Source organism: Lampris incognitus, chromosome 17 (assembly GCF_029633865.1).
Source record: "Lampris incognitus isolate fLamInc1 chromosome 17, fLamInc1.hap2, whole genome shotgun sequence".
NCBI lineage: Eukaryota > Metazoa > Chordata > Actinopteri > Lampriformes > Lampridae > Lampris > Lampris incognitus.
This window is the reverse complement of record NC_079227.1, coordinates 4,752,370-4,767,858: the sequence shown is the minus strand read 5'-3', so window position 1 is coordinate 4,767,858 and position 15,489 is coordinate 4,752,370. Positions and strand designations below refer to the sequence as shown.

Here is a 15,489-nt window from a genome sequence, read left to right as displayed (position 1 = left end):
ATCCCAGAATGCAACGAATGCTGCGTGACTGGACATATTTGCAGAGGATTGCCAGGGATGGATAAGTTTACGCAAAGAGATTCTTTCCCAGGTGTACCCCAAGAGAGGAGGGGTCGTGGTGTGGATAAGAAGTTATGCCAAACGCAATCGCTCCGTGCAGAGAAAGCGTCCTGAAGCACATCCCAGCATTCCTGATTCCTCCGACAGCATGTGTGCTGCAGCGCATTAGGTGCAGCGAGGAGGAGCCATCCGGGTTCAGTAATGGCGTGCAAGAAGTCAGACGCTTCAAAGGCAACATGAGACGTGTTGTAGAGCTTCTCGTTGTTAAGGTGCTTTATGTCATTGTGTTATGAGGGACGCTGCACCGAAAACAAAAGCAAAAAACACGTTTTGGTAAAAAAACAAAACAACACAATGTTTTTGGTACTTGTAGGGCATGTAGGGTGTGGGATTACGCGTGGCGCCCAGCTGCGTGTCGGGAGAGAGGACTCTGCTGGGAGTTCTGAAAAGGCGGACTCAGCATGCAGGGAGTCATGTCAGGAATTGCAAAAATCTGGAAGAGAGACCTGTCAATCAACTTGGGAGCGACAGCAGCTCGCGGTCCTCATTTCGCGTTTTGATTACGGGGCAAGTTCACGTTCGATTTAAAGTTCGTACCTTGGATTATTACCCTGGTTTTAGTCTAATCCCGAACCCAAGACCCAAACCCAAGACCCAAACCCAAGACCCAAACCCAAGACCTAAACCCAAGACCCAAACCCAAGACCTAAACCCAAGACCCAACCCCAAGACCCAAACCCAAGACCTAAACCCAAGACCTAAACCCAAGACCCAAACCCAAGACCTAAACACAAGACCCAAACCCAAGACCTAAACCCAAGACCCAAACCCAAGACCCAAACCCAAGACCTAAACACAAGACCCAAACCCAAGACCTAAATCCAAGACCCAAACCCAAGACCCAAACCCAAGACCCAAACCCAAACCCAAGACCTAAACCCAATACCCAAACCCAAGACCTAAACCCAATACCCAAACCCAAGACCCAAACCCAAGACCTAAACCCAAGACCCAAACCCAAGCCTACAACAGAACCTGGAAGGAGCCAGAAGTGGCCCACTCGCTTTACCAAACGTCAACACGATTCTGGTGGAGACGCTCGAGCGTGGTCCTCCTAAAATTAGCCGCACAAGCACGAGCACACTCACGTACACAAACGCACGAGCGCACGCTCTCTCTCTGTCGCGCGGGCGCGGGCTCGGGGTGTGTTTTTATTGGTGGGGTGGGAGGGGCGTGGGAGGGGAGTGGGAGGGGGGGGCCGAGGTGCGCCGCTGCTCAGTGTGAAGGGAAAGCGGTGGAGGATTATCGGCTAGCCGGCTAACGAGGCGTCCGACAGCGGTCCGGGAGCCGCTATGGAGAGAACCCTTTGAAGCGGACCCGCCGTTAACCCGTAGAACCGTGTCGGCGGGCCGCCGGGCTTAAATGCAGCGACTTGTACCCGGAGGGAGGTTTGTGGATCATGCCGCTGTTCCGATAGGAAACTTTTCTCCCCCCCTCTCCTCCCTCCTCCTCCTCCTCCCCCCTCCTCTGAACGCCGCCCGGGAAGAGCGCTAGCAGCCTCCGAGCTAGCCGAGCTAGCACACCGCTTCTAACTGGCCCGCGGGCTGAGATGGTTCCGGCCCGTTCCGCTCTCTGCTGACCGGACAGCTCCGAACTCAACTTCATGTCGACCCAAAGAGTCCGGATCTGAAGATGAAGAAGCAGTTCAACCGGATGAAGCAGCTCGCCAACCAGACTGTGGGCAGGCAAGTAACCTTCCCCTTCTCTAGCGAGTCTCCCCCGTCACCGCGTCCCCCCATCACCGCGTCTCCCCCGTCACCGCGTCCCCCCCGTCACCGTGTCTCCCCCGTCAGCGTGTCTCCCCCGTCACCGCGTCTCTCCTCCCCCGTCATCGCGTCTCCCCCGTCACCGAGTCTCCCCCATGACCGCGTCTCCCCCGTCACCGCGTCCCCCCGTCACCCCCGTCACCGAGTCTCTCCTCCCCCGTCACCGAGTCTCCTCCATCACCGAGTCTCCCCCGTCACCGAGTCTCCCCCATCACCGCGTCTCCCCCGTCACCGAGTCTCCCCTATTACCGCGTCCCTCCCGAGAAGCGACGCGCCGCCTCTCAAGTTGCACAAGTCCCGCGGGACAGGCAGCCCGCGACCCGGGCCTCCACACCGCCAGCGGCGCCTCACTCGAACCCAGACTCGCCAAACTTCCCCCTTCTGCTTTTGCGTGACTGAATGTCCATCAGTCAGTCAGTCAGTCAGTCAGTCAGTCAGTCTATCAGACCTCATTTGTAGAGCAGGCCTCAAACAACTCACCGCAGTGCCGTTTACGTGAGCTGAAGGGGGGCAGAGGTGAAAGCAGGAGGCAGAGCAGGTGATGAAATAACACAACATCACATCTTAATGGAGGGACCAACATATAACAGAGAGTTGAAGCAGAATAAGTTCATCGGTAAACTTGGTTGAACTAGAACGGACAGAAGCCACCATTTATCAAGAGCAGCAGATTGAAGCCTAAAAGCAGGAGGACTTGTCAGAAACCAAGCCCCCCCCCCCCCCCCCCCCGATCAAAACCTAGCAGAACTTGTGCCAGGCCCAACTCATATTTTAGGAAATAATTTGGTGTTCCTGTTGACTGCAGGCGGTCCACATAACCGGTGTTGATTGAAAGTGGGACATTTAATATCCCTCCTTTAAAGTGTGTGTGTGTGTGTCTGCAACCAGTTCACATGCCGTCATTAGAATGAAACGGCAGCTGAACACTGTCGACATCAGCAATGTGTGCCCGGTGTCAAAAGTTCGAACCCCCTTCAGACAAGGGTGAGGTAAACTCCCCCCGTCAGTTTGTCAGGAATCCATACGTCCTTCATAGGGCTGGGTTCAATCAACCGCCTTCTCGATTCGAATCGCTCTTCATCATAACGATCCGATTATCAATTCACTTAATCCTCGAATTGATCTTTTAAGGGGCGGCGCGCCGGCCCAGTGGTCACAGCAAGAAGGTCCTGGGTTCGAACCCCAGGCCGTCCCAGGTCCTCTCTGTGTGGAGTTTGCATGCTCTCCCCGTGTCTGCGTGGGTTTCCTCCCACCATCGCAAAGACATGCATGTTAGGGTTAGTACTCCTGCCTGTGCCTCTGAGCAAGGCGGTGGAAAGAAGAACTGGAGTTGATCCCCGGGTGCTGCAGCTGCCCGCTGCTTCTATTAATGCGCCGGGTTAGAGGGTTCGTTGTACAGTTCACAGCATTGATTCGCTGGGAATCTCTCCGCTATCCCTATCCACATCTGAAAGAGCCCAGACTGGATCGATACTGAATCCAATCAAATCAGAAATCAGCTCCATTTGGGACCTTGTGAATCAGAATCGAATCGATTTGGGAAGTAAGTGGCGATACCCAGCCCTAGTCCTTCAGGGGGTCCTGGATTACTCCCAGTTGGCATGTGAAGTTGGGAAAACAGCGAGTGAATGTTGTTTCCTTCCTTGTCAACTGCCCTGTCTTACTTGCTCATGGGGTCTGGGAAAAGTCAAGGTTGTCCTGCCGCTGACTGTGCAATGTGCCCTAGCAATGGATGAGTCATTCGCTCACAACCATTACTGTGGCAGGTCGGGCCGCTGCTTACCAAACACTACGAACCCACAAGAGCGCCACACATTATATACAAATGAACATTTTAAAAAGACGATTATCCGTCAGCACTTATTCTCTCCCTCCGATCAGGTCGCCATTAAAGGCAGCAAGGCCAACAGCCTAATGGATCCATCTTTCTGAAAGAGTAGGCATCGGAATAAAGCGCCGCGTCTCGTAGTGTTGGCCGTCCTCCAGAGGACGACTCGGAATCAGACTGACCCGATTAAGAGGGAGGAAGTTTCCAGCAGAGTGCTTGTGCCATCATCTGGTAATGCAGGCGTAGCCCATCACACTACTTCTGTAGCGGTGAAGGGATCGGCCACAGATTGGCATGGTACCGCAGGGGGACACACATACACCAGTATCACATGAAGCAGCAATATTGTGTGTGTGTGTGTGTGTGTGTGTGTGTGTGTGTGTGTGTGTGTGTGTGTGAGAGAGTGAGAAAGAGGTAGAACAGTATTCCCAAGCCAGAACGTAAATGAACCCAGCACAAAATGGTACCAGATACGTCCTGTCTTTTTCTTTTTCGTTTTTTTTGCCCCCCCCCCTTTTCTCCCCAATTGTATCTGGGAAATTACCCCACTCTTCCGAGCCGTCCCGGTCTCTGCTCCACCCCCTCTGCCGATCCAGGGAGGATGCAGACTACCACATGCCTCCTCCCATACATGTGGAGTCACCAGCCGCTTCTTTTCACCTGACAGTGAGGAGTTTCACCAGGGGGATCATGCTATTTCCCCCAGTTCTCCCTGGCCCACAAACAGGCGCCCCCACCGACCAGAGGAGGCGCTAGTGAAGCGACCAGGACACATACCCACATCCGGCTTCCCACCCGCAGACACGGCCAATTGTGTCTGTAGGGACGCCCGACCAAGTCGGAGGTAACACGGGGATTCGAACCGGCGATCCCCGTGTTGGTAGGCAACGGAATAGACCGCTACGTTACCCAGACGCCCCGTCTTTTTCTGCAGCCTCTATTAGGTATGTTTGACCTGGGCACGGCACGGTGGCGCAGTGGTTGGCGCAGTTGCCTCACAGCAAGAAGGTCCTGGGTTCGAGCCCCGGGGTAGTCCAACCTTGGTGGGTCGTCCCGGGTCGTCCTCTGTGTGGAGTCTGCATGTTCTCTCCGTGTCTGTGTGGGTTTCCTCCGGTGCTCCGGTTTCCTCCCACAGTCCAAAGACATGGAGGTCAGGTGAATCGGCCATACTGAATTGCCCCTAGGTGTGTGTGGGTGTGGGTGGGTGTGGGCCCTGTGATGGTCTGGTGGCCTGTCCAGGGTGTCTCCCCGCCTGCCGCCCAACGACTGCTGGGATAGGCTCCAGCATCCCTGCGACCCTGAGAGCAGGATAAGCGGGTTCAGATGGATGGATGAACTGGTCAATCATGTTCTTGCATCATTCATTAGAGGCACATTTAGCCATAACGTTGTATAAAAATCTAAATTGTCTCAAACAATAATTCAGACTTAAATTTTTCAAACAAGAACCTGGTCCAGTCCTCAAACACAAAACTAGCCCTCCTCCTCAGTCTTGGGCCAAGTGAATGGAAACCTCATCAGACTGCTGGAGGAGTCAGGACGCTTAGCAAAGATGCGCCCGTACAGTACACAAGAGTTTCCTCCCTCTTGCCAGCCCCGCAGTCTTTCGGTGTAACTCTATCCGCCGGGTCTGCTGAGGAGCGTCGGCCGGGATGCTCCCTCAGCCAAACTCGGGATCAACACTGGAATACTCATCATTTCCTGACTGTATTTAACCAACAGTAAATCATGACGGGGGAGAGTGTGTGATGCAGAAAGCAGACCCGTCCGTGTGTGTGTGTCTGTGTGTGTGTGTGTGTGTGTGTGTGCGCATGTACAAATACACAAGTAACACTGATTTTCATCCGTGTGCCGTGTGCATGTGCAGGCCAACCTCTCTGAGTCAATCTGTCAGTGCCTGGATTCAGAGAAACGTGTGTGCTGGGTATTGTCCACGCCGTGTGGGCCTGCCTAGAAGTCTGCTTCTGTAAAGGTTTGGAGTGGAGAGGCCCTTTCAGTTACCCCCCGGGTTCCTGTGATTGTGCAGAGGCAGAACACTGTGTCCAGCGCGCTGCCGCGCGGAGGAAATCTCTCCTTCTTCTTCTGCAAACAGGAAACTGCCTCCCGGAGAAAAAAGTGCCGTTGCTTCGAAAGAGAGCTTCGGGAGAATGATGGAGAGAGAGAGAGAGAGAGGGACAAGAGGGCGAGGGAGCCCGACCCAAACCTAGGTGGAGGGAGAGGTCGGAAAACAGCACGTGATTCTTATCTTTGCTCGAGGATGTTTGCTGATCTATCTTTGAACTTCCTGCTCTCCGCCGTTTTCAGGTTGACTTGGCAAGATTAGTGACACCTTTTCGCAGAGGACAGCCACTGAGCAGGTCATGGGAGGCTATTAATAACGTCTTCGTAGAGATGAATAGACGAACGATCTCTCTAGACACAGGATGAGATAAAGAGGAAATAATTGTGAAGTCTGCCTGTGGGTTTCAGCTGTGTTTCCATGAGCTGGCTGGTGATAACGCTGTCCGCCCCCGTTGCCTTCACATCAGCTGCAGATAACTGACGGCCGCTGCTTGATTATTGCTAACTCACGATGAGACGCGGCATAATCGAGGAAGAGGCTGCTAATGACAAGGATGGTCATGTGGTCCGGGGGAGGCAAGGGGGAGGGAGGCTTACCAGCACAGGTGAACCGGTGATGAAGGAATGCAGGCGTATTGTATCGGCCGTCACAGACTGATCGTGTATGGAGATTCAGATGTCGATCAGAGTTGGTTAGGTGTGTCTGGGCGTACCCCTGTCTGTCACTTGGCTTATGTGTCAAAGAAAGGCAACTGTCATGTATGAATGCATCATCTATTTTTTGGACAGGCGATTGATGACGGGAGATTGACGGGCGAATTGGTGCAGCATCAGCAGTAATGTGGACGTTGTACCGGACCGTTGTGGTGAAGAGGGAGCTGAGCTGGAAGGCAAAGCTCTCAATTTACCAGTCAGTCTTGGTTCCAGCCCTCACCTATGGTCATGAGCTTTGGGTAGTGACCGAAAGGGTGAGATCATGGATACAAGCGGCTGAAATGAGTTTCCTCCGTAGGGAGTCTGGGCTCAGCCTTAGAGATAGGGTGAGGAGCTTGGACATCCGGAGGGAGCTCGGAGTAGAGCCGCTGCTCCCTCGCGTCGAAAGGAGCCGGTTGAGGTGGTTCGGGCATCTGATCAGGATGCCTCCTGGGCCCTTCCTTTGGAAGGTTTTCCGGGCACGTCCAACTGGGAGGAGACCCCGGGGTAGACCCAGAACTCACCGGAGGGACTACATGTCCAATCTGGCCTGGGAACGCCTTGGGGGGGTCCCCCAGCAGGAGCTGGAGGGCGTTGCTGGGGAGAGGGACGTCTGGAGTAGCCTACTTAGCTTGCTGCCACCGCGACCCGACCCCGGAGAAGCTGCTGGAGATGAGATGAGATGTTACACTTCATGCCTTTACAGTCATTTTAGTCAGTAAGTCGGACATTATTTGACTAGCATAGGTCCTGTGTACTGTCGAACCTGTTTGGTTTCATATAAGAAAGACCAATGTTTCGACGGAAATGCTCGGTGTCTCTCGAATCTCCGTACTTCCGGATCAGAAGTATCCCACTCATGTCTCCGTGCATGATGTGTAGCTTTAACCGGGCCTTGGTTTGTCTTAATGTGACGCAGCAAAACCCGGGACCACGCTCTATACATAGTGTGGTGTTAAATAGCTCTTGTCAAGGCCAAACGTAATCCTCAAAGCCACACCGTCAACACAACATTATGCTGCTTTGCCCCGACGAGATGGCTGAGTCACTCCGTTATTAGCAGAGCTCTTTTCATGGGCGTCCGGTATCCATTACCTGACGCACCCACAGCTGCCAACTGTTGCACACACAACAGAGCGCCACCCACCTTCTCTGTTGGTCCGCTGATCATGCGGGGTGGCCGGTAACAGCCGCTTTATTGTGTATGAGCGGCAGCAGTATTCACTTACTCCCCTCCGCTTTTTTTTTTTGATAGTAGGTCGTCATGGTAACCATTCTGAACCGGCGGCGGCGGCGGCGACCGTGCAGCGAGGAATCCTGTGTTGTTGATAAGTCACATACAGCCCACACTGACACACTTTCATCAGAGGCTGCTGCTTGAGCCAGCCACGCCGGGGTCAGCTCGGTTCCCTCCGGGTCAGCTGATGCCGGCAAAACAATTGTTGTTTTTCTTGTTGTTGTTGTTGTTGTTTCCCGTCCCTCTATCCTGGATGCAGGCTGTAGGTGGCCTATTTTTTATCCTCTGTCTGTGATGCTCTTGTTTCAGGCTGCGTCACACAGGCGTTGCTTGTGTCAGTGCCCCTAATTTGATTGGGATCAATGTGCATGTGTAGTGTGTGAGCCACATGGCCCGGGAATGGACGCCTGGGATGGAGATCAGCTGGTTGACAGGACGACCGCATGAAGGATTGTTGAACATGTCGTCTACAACAGAGCATAAATCCCATACTGTGGCTTCTAATCAAGTGTGTGTGTGTGTGTGTGTGTGTGTGTGTGTGTGGTGTGCATGATGGTGTCTGTGGCTTATATCTGTGTGTGTATATGAAGTAATGGGGTTTAGAGATCCACATTTTATCCACAAGGGATCCCGCCAACATGATCTCAATTATCTTCCGGAAAATTCTCTCTCTCTCTGGCTCTCTCTCTCTCTCTCTCTCTGTGTCTCTCTCGCTTTCTCTCTCTCACTCTCTGTCTCACTCTCTCTGTCTCACGCATCGCTGTCTGTCTCTCACGCTCTCTCTGTGTGTCTCTCTCTGTGTCTCTCTCTCGCTCTCTGTCTCTCACGCTTCGCTCTGTCTCGCTCTCTGTCTCTCTCACTCTCTCTCTCTCTCTCTCTCTCTCTGTGTCTCTGTCTCGCTCTCTGTCTCGCTCTCTGTCTCGCTCTCTGTCTCGCTCTCTGTCTCTCACGCTTCGCTCTGTCTCGCTCTCTCTCACTCTCTCTCTCTCTCCCTCTCTCTCTCTCTCTCTGTGTCTCTGTCTCGCTCTCTCTCGCTCTCTGTCTCTCTCACTCTGTCTCTCACGCTTCGCTCTGTCTCTCACGCTTCGCGCTCTCTGTCTCGCTCTCTGTCTCTCTCACTCTGTCTCTCACGCTTCGTGCTCTCTGTCTCGCTCTCTGTCTCTCTCACTCTCTCTCTCTCTCTCTCTCTCTCTCTCTCTCTCTCTCTCTCTCTCTCTCTGTGTCTCTGTCTCGCTCTCTGTCTCGCTCTCTGTCTCTCATGCTTCGCTCTGTCTCGCTCTCTCTCTCTCTCTCTCTCTCTGTGTCTCTGTCTCGCTCTCTGTCTCGCTCTCTGTCTCTCATGCTTCGCTCTGTCTCGCTCTCTGTCTCTCACTCTCTCTCTCTCTCTCTCTCTCTCTCTCTCTCTCTCTGTGTCTCTGTCTCGCTCTCTCTCGCTCTCTGTCTCTCTCACTCTGTCTCTCACGCTTCGCGCTCTCTGTCTCGCTCTCTGTCTCTCTCACTCTGTCTCTCACGCTTCGTGCTCTCTGTCTCGCTCTCTGTCTCTCTCACTCTGTCTCTCACGCTTCGTGCTCTCTGTCTCGCTCTCTGTCTCTCTCACTCTCTCTCTCTCTCTCTCTGTGTCTCTGTCTCGCTCTCTGTCTCGCTCTCTGTCTCTCACTCTCTCTCTCTCTCTCTCTCTCACGCTTCGCTCTGTCTCTCACGCTTCGCGCTCTCTGTCTCGCTCTCTGTCTCTCTCACTCTGTCTCTCACGCTTCGCTCTGTCTCTCACGCTTCGCTCTGTCTCGCTCTCTGTCTCGCTCTGTCTCGCTCTCTGTCTCTCTCACTCTCTCTCACGCTTCGCTCTGTCTCGCTCTCTGTCTCTGTCACTCTCTCTCTCTCTGTGTCTCTGTCTCGCTCTCTCTCTCACTCTGTCTCTCACGCTTCACGCTCTCTGTCTCGTTCTCTGTCTCGCTCTCTGTCTCTCTCACTCTCTCTCTCACTCTGTCTCTCACGCTTCGCTCTGTCTCTCACTCTCTCTCTCTCTGTCTCTCTCTCTCGCTTTCTCTCTCTGTCTCTCTCTCTCACTCTCTCTCTCTGTCTCTCTCTCTCGCTTTCTCTCTCTCTGTCTCGCTCTCTCTTGCTCTGTCTCTCTCGCTCTCTCTGTCTCTTGCTCTTGCTCTCTCTGTCTCTCTCCCTCGCTCTCTCTCTAGCTGTGTGTGTGTGTGTGTGTGTGTGTGTTTGTGTGTGTGTGTGTGTGTCATCAACAGTTCTGGTAATGCTCCATCTATTATACATTAAAAACTTGGTCCAATGCTGCTTTAATGCTTGGCCATGACTCAGATGGGAAGGGAAGCTGACCTGGAGTCGACTGGATAGACTGTGTTTTGGGAAAGTGAGGACTCAGAATAAAACGCAGGCCCTCCTCTGAACAGACGGGTTTCTGTGAACTGTAGTAACCTCAAGACAACAGCAGACAGCTGCTTTCAATTACAACAGAGAAAATGAACAGAAACTGAAAGAGAATGAGAGACAGAAAGACACGGGGACAGAGAGAAAAAGAGGCATGATGAGGGCATAATTTAGATGGGGGGGGGGGGGTCCAAATGTGCTGAGAGAGAGAAGAGAGGAAGGGAAGGGTAGTGAGTGAATGTGTTATATTAGCGTGCTGTTCATTAGCTCTGTCTGGTAATATGCATCATCCAAAGCCATTCCCGTCAGACAAAGTAGATTTGGTGTTAAGGGTCCAAAACGGCTGTTGTGTTGGTAAAAGGCTGTATGTGTAAAAATCCTGTGGCAGATTTAAAGATATGAACACACAGGCTCACAATGCGTGTCCAGATAGATGCTCCTACTCATTATTCCCACCAGGCGGATAGCCTGGAGGTTATTTATTATGCATTTGGTTGTAGTATGTGTTTCTGTTTTTTTGGGTTTGTGTGAAAAATAGGCTGCCCTGACAAATATATCCGAGTACTACGACTACTACATGACAGTATGTCAGCTAGAGTACTCGGCAGTTATGGAGACGAGATAAGAGTCCTCCGAGGTCCACGCAGGAGTTCGACAAGGCTGTGCCATTGCCCTAACCCTGTTCCCTGTCTTCATTGCCACTATCCTCTACCTCATGGGTCCCAATCTTCCTCAGGAAGTCAAAACCATGTACAGGACTGATGGGAATCTTCTGAATATTAACAGATTCAGGGCTAAAGGTAAAACCACCACCACATCCATCATTGAGCTGCAGTACGCTGATGACAATGCATTAGTGTCCCTCGTAGAAGAGGAACTGCAGAGCATACTGGACACCTTTGCAAAGGTATTCAAGCAGCTTGGCCTGGCCATTAACATAAAAAAGACCCATATCCTCTACCAACTTCCACCCAACGGAAATATGGCTGCTCTGCCCCCATCCATCTCTGTAGGCAACACCAGATCTGAAAACGTGGAATAGTTCCTATACCTTGTCAGCCTTCATTCCTCCAAAGTCAACACTGACATGGAAATACACCATTGTCTCAGTTGTGCCAGCCTGGCCTTCTCAAGATTGAGTAAAAGGGTTTTTGAAAACTGCGACCTTCAGGCCAGAACAAAAATTCTGGTGTACAAAGTGGTAGTGCTGCCCACCCTACTGTATGGGTCAGAAACCTGGGCACTCGAGGCATACCAATAGCAATGCCTCAGGAAGATCCTTAAGATCAGCTAGGAAGATAAGCACACCAACTTCAGCGTCCTCGAGGAGGCCAACGTGCCTGCTATAACTGTCACCATCGCACAACATCAGCTGAGATGGACTGGCCATGTCCTCCACAAGTCTGACTCTCTCCTCCCGAAACAAGTCCTTTACTCTGAGCTTGTGACAGGACGCTGTGCCCCAGAAGGACAAAAGAAGTGATATAAAGATAACATCAAGGCCCACATAAAAAGGTTTGGCATCGAGCTTAACACCTGGGAACAAACAGCAAAAACCAGGGAGGCCTGGAGACTGGCTGTCCTTGAGGGTGCTGGGTACTGCATCCATGACCTCCACTGTGCTGCTGAAAACAATTGCAGACTCAGAAAGGAGCGAGTTACCAGAAAAGCCCAAATGACATTCTCAGCCACTCCTTCACACCCTTACCCGCATTGCCCCAAAATATGCGGCTCCAGGATTGGCCTCTCTGCCTACCTGAAGACCCACAAGGACCCAGATGGACAGTCATACTCGACCCCATGTGACCGCCAATGATGATGGTGTGGTTGTGTGTGTGTGTCCAGGGCTAATCTGGCAAAACACTGGACCCATCATCCTAAACTTTGTTGTGCAGTTATGACTGTATGATGAAGAACTTCTTGTAGTTGCAGTGATTAAAAACCCTTGAAATTTTTTTGTTTTCGCTATTGCCACTCCCTCTCTTCATTCACTGTCTAGCTCCCTTGACCAATGCCGCTCTGTGCTGCTGCCCGATTTAAGTCAACCGTGCACGTTCGTGACTCACATCTGCGGTTGGCTCGGATTGGGCAGCACCACGATCAAGAATTATTTAAAAATTTGTGATAATCCAAAAAATGTTAGTTATTAAGGAACAACTTCCTCCAGGTTGCAGTCAAAACAGGAAGTGTTGCATATTCTTGTTGCTGTCTTATCTGAGTTAACCGTAGATGTGAGTCGCGCATGCGTGAGTGTAAACGGGTTACCCAGCGTTAATATATTACGAAAATAAAGACGGGGTTAGACCAAAATGGTTACATAGCAAACCTTTTCATTTTGGAAAGTGCAAATTCATGTCAGACTTGGTCCCATTTGTGCGAGGGTCTGCCTAGGAGTCTTTGCATCTACAGACTGACAGGCACAATGTTTTTGGAAGGTAGATTTTTTTAGCTTGAACACTGCATATGAAAAACTTTCTTTTTCCATTTTTCCCGTTCGCAAAAGTCTTGTACTGGTAGGAAAAACACTGGTTTTTCTGTCCGTGTGTGTGTGTCTGTCTGCTACTAATCTCATACTACTGGACCTGTCGGGCTAATTTTTGCGCACAGTTATCACTTGCATGATCAAGGATCTCTCATGGTTGCAGTGATTCAAAACCTCTGAAGAGCCTGTTTTATACAGCAATTGAGTGCTAACTCCTCAGCTAGCTTTTCGCCTAAGGCCAAGCATCAGAGAAGGGGAGATACACAGGCTACGCAGGTAGTGCCTCCGTATTTTCCCTTCTCCCAGTAGGCGAAAAAAGGAGTGGTTTGTCAGCAAGTCCTAGCACCGGTGAAGGGGCGATACGCCTGGTGGGGATCTGCGCTCTATTGAGTGCACTCTTCTAGTTTCAGTATAAAACCCCCACTTCGGTGATACCTAACCTCGAGTGGATGTGCTGCGACTTCTCAGAACACTTCTATCCTCAACTGTCAACACTCCTACGGATTTGTATTGTCCTTAGGGGTGAAAGGGTGTTTATGTATTTGCTAAAAACAGCTGTTTTTTAGATTTGATTTACGTCGCGTGGCACTTCCTGTTTGTGCTACAAGCCATGTGACATGCATCATTTGACTCGGTGCTCTGCTTCTGCGCCCTTGTGTGTTGAGCTTTAAAGTAGATTTATGTTACACCTCCAAGTCTGAGGCCATGGTTGTCTACCGGAAAATGGTGGATTGCTCCCTCCAGGTTGGATGAGTTGTTGCCTCAAGTGAAGGAGTTCAAGTATCTCGGGGTCTTGTTCACAAGTGAGGGTAGGATGGAGCAGGAGATTGACAGGCGGATTGGTGCAGTAATGTGGACATTGTGGTGAAGAAGGAGCTGAGCCGGAAGGCAAAGCTCCCAACTTACCAGTCAGTCTTCGTTCCAACCCTCACCTATGGTCATGAGCTTTGGGTAGTGACCGAAAGGGTGAGATCACGGATACAAGCGACTGAAATGAGTTTCCTCCGTAGGGTGTCTGGGCTCAGCCTTAGAGATAGGATGAGGAGCTTGGACATGCAGGAGCCGCTGCTCCTTCGCGTCGAAGGAGCCAGTTGAGGTGGTTTGGGCATCTGATCAGGATGCCTACTGGGCACCTTCCTTTGGAGGTTTTCCGGGCACGTCCAACTGGGAGGAGACTCCGGGGTAGACCCAGAACTTGCTGGAGGGACTACATGTCCAGTCTGGCCTGGTAACGCCTTGGGATTTCCCCAGGAGGAACTGGTGGGCGTTGCTGGGGAGAGGGACGTCTGGAGTGCCCTACTTAGCTGTCTGCCACCACGACCCAACCCTGGAGAAGTGGCTGATGATGAGATGTGATGAGTTGACACTGGTAGTGTTTTTGCCTGCACACATGTGGCGCTAGCATGTGTGAGATGTCAGAAACCAAATTACACATAAATGGCCAAATTAATTTGGAAAATAAACCGAAGAACAGGGACTGATGTGTCAGTGGTGGCAGCGGCAGAGAGGGCCATCAGACCAAGACAATGAATAAAAGAGTAAAAACAATATTCATTCATTCATATGTCCTTGAAAAACACAATCAGAATCTTTTAATTATCATTATTTTCTGATCTGAAAAGTAGGAATATGAAACGAGGAAGTGACTTGGGGGTTGCTAATATGAAGAACATGAAGAACATGAGAAGTGAAACCAGGTTACACCCCTCACCATGAATACAGAAATGATAAGAATGCTAATGTGAATGGATTTCACTCAGATTCAGAAAGAAACATTGCAGTTAACATGTAAACATAAGTGATTTATTTTTTTGTGTGATTTCTGATTTCATATTCATGGTTTTTGTTATTGTTTATTATTTTTTTATGTATAGTTTTAGGGCTGACAGATCCAGGACACATGCATCTGAAGGTGCATGGTCCTTTTCTATTTATGATAAGGTCAAATAGCCAAGATGGATAGAAAGTCGTTTCCAGAGAAAGAAAGCGCTGATTATAATGTTCCCATCTTAGGAGGAAGAGAAATGCAGTTATGTTCAGATCATTGAATTCTGGACGGTGTCTCCTAAACTCCCATCTTAGAAGAAAAGAAGAGCAAAACCAAAGAATAAAATAGTGGGAAAATCCCTCTGTGTTCTGCATTGAGTTGTGTTATCTTTCATCCTTTGTCTATGTATATTGAATTGTGTGGGCTCCTCTGTCAGTTTGTGTGATGAGTGTGATGGCACTCTAGCAAATAAGCCCTCCGTTCAACTAGTCTTCAGCGATGTTTTGTGTGTAGCCTTGTGAGCACGGCCATTTTTCTGTTGAGATTGTGGAGATGTGCAGGTTTGCGACACTGGTAAGCCATGCTTGCCCAGAAACCCCTTCTTTGTGCTGTTGTGCAGATGTGTACCTCTGGAGACACATGTCCTGGCCTTTTGTCACAGAAAGAAAAATATTCAGAACTGTCCCGTATTAAAACTGACTTTTTGCTGGTCTTTTTGTTGGCGGTAAATTCCTAAATCAGTTCAAAGATTGTGCTGTTGAATTCTCCGTTAGAACTCTTCCAAAAAATTCAGTTTCACCGATCTCTTCATAGACTTTATCCTTAGCTGTGGGACGTCATCAGATTGGTATTGCCGTCAGATTCATCCATGTTAACGTTCAATAGTGAATATAGCCTACTGTAAAAAAAAAAAGAGAAAGTTTTTTTTAGTATCTTATTGAATCTCTTGTGTTGATGTACATTTGTGGTATGTGCTGATCAAAAGTACATCAACATTGTTTGTTGAAACTGACGTAAATGTGATGATTTTTTTCCATAACAGAAGCTAAAAAATCAAGTGAATTGAAAGTTGGCTAGGTAGAATTCTGCTTTGAGGAGCCACAAGGATCTTACCCATCCTGTGCCTCATCACTGTGTGTGTGTGTG

At 50.4% G+C, this 15,489-nt stretch overlaps 1 protein-coding gene across 3 annotated transcripts in view; it reads left to right on the top strand.

The window, feature by feature from the left end:
- Positions 1-1,318: 1,318 nt before the first annotated feature.
- The window catches only part of arhgap17a (Rho GTPase activating protein 17a), a 75,789-nt gene continuing 61,618 nt past the window's right edge, over positions 1,319-15,489 (top strand). For all 3 annotated transcript variants that reach the window (XR_008811809.1, XR_008811808.1, XM_056296960.1), the window contains exon 1: positions 1,319-1,805. Coding sequence is in view for 1 of the 3 variants with exons in the window: in XM_056296960.1 (XP_056152935.1) it covers positions 1,753-1,805 (53 nt within the window). In the remaining 2 variants the exon portion in view is untranslated. The remainder of the gene's footprint in view (positions 1,806-15,489) is intronic.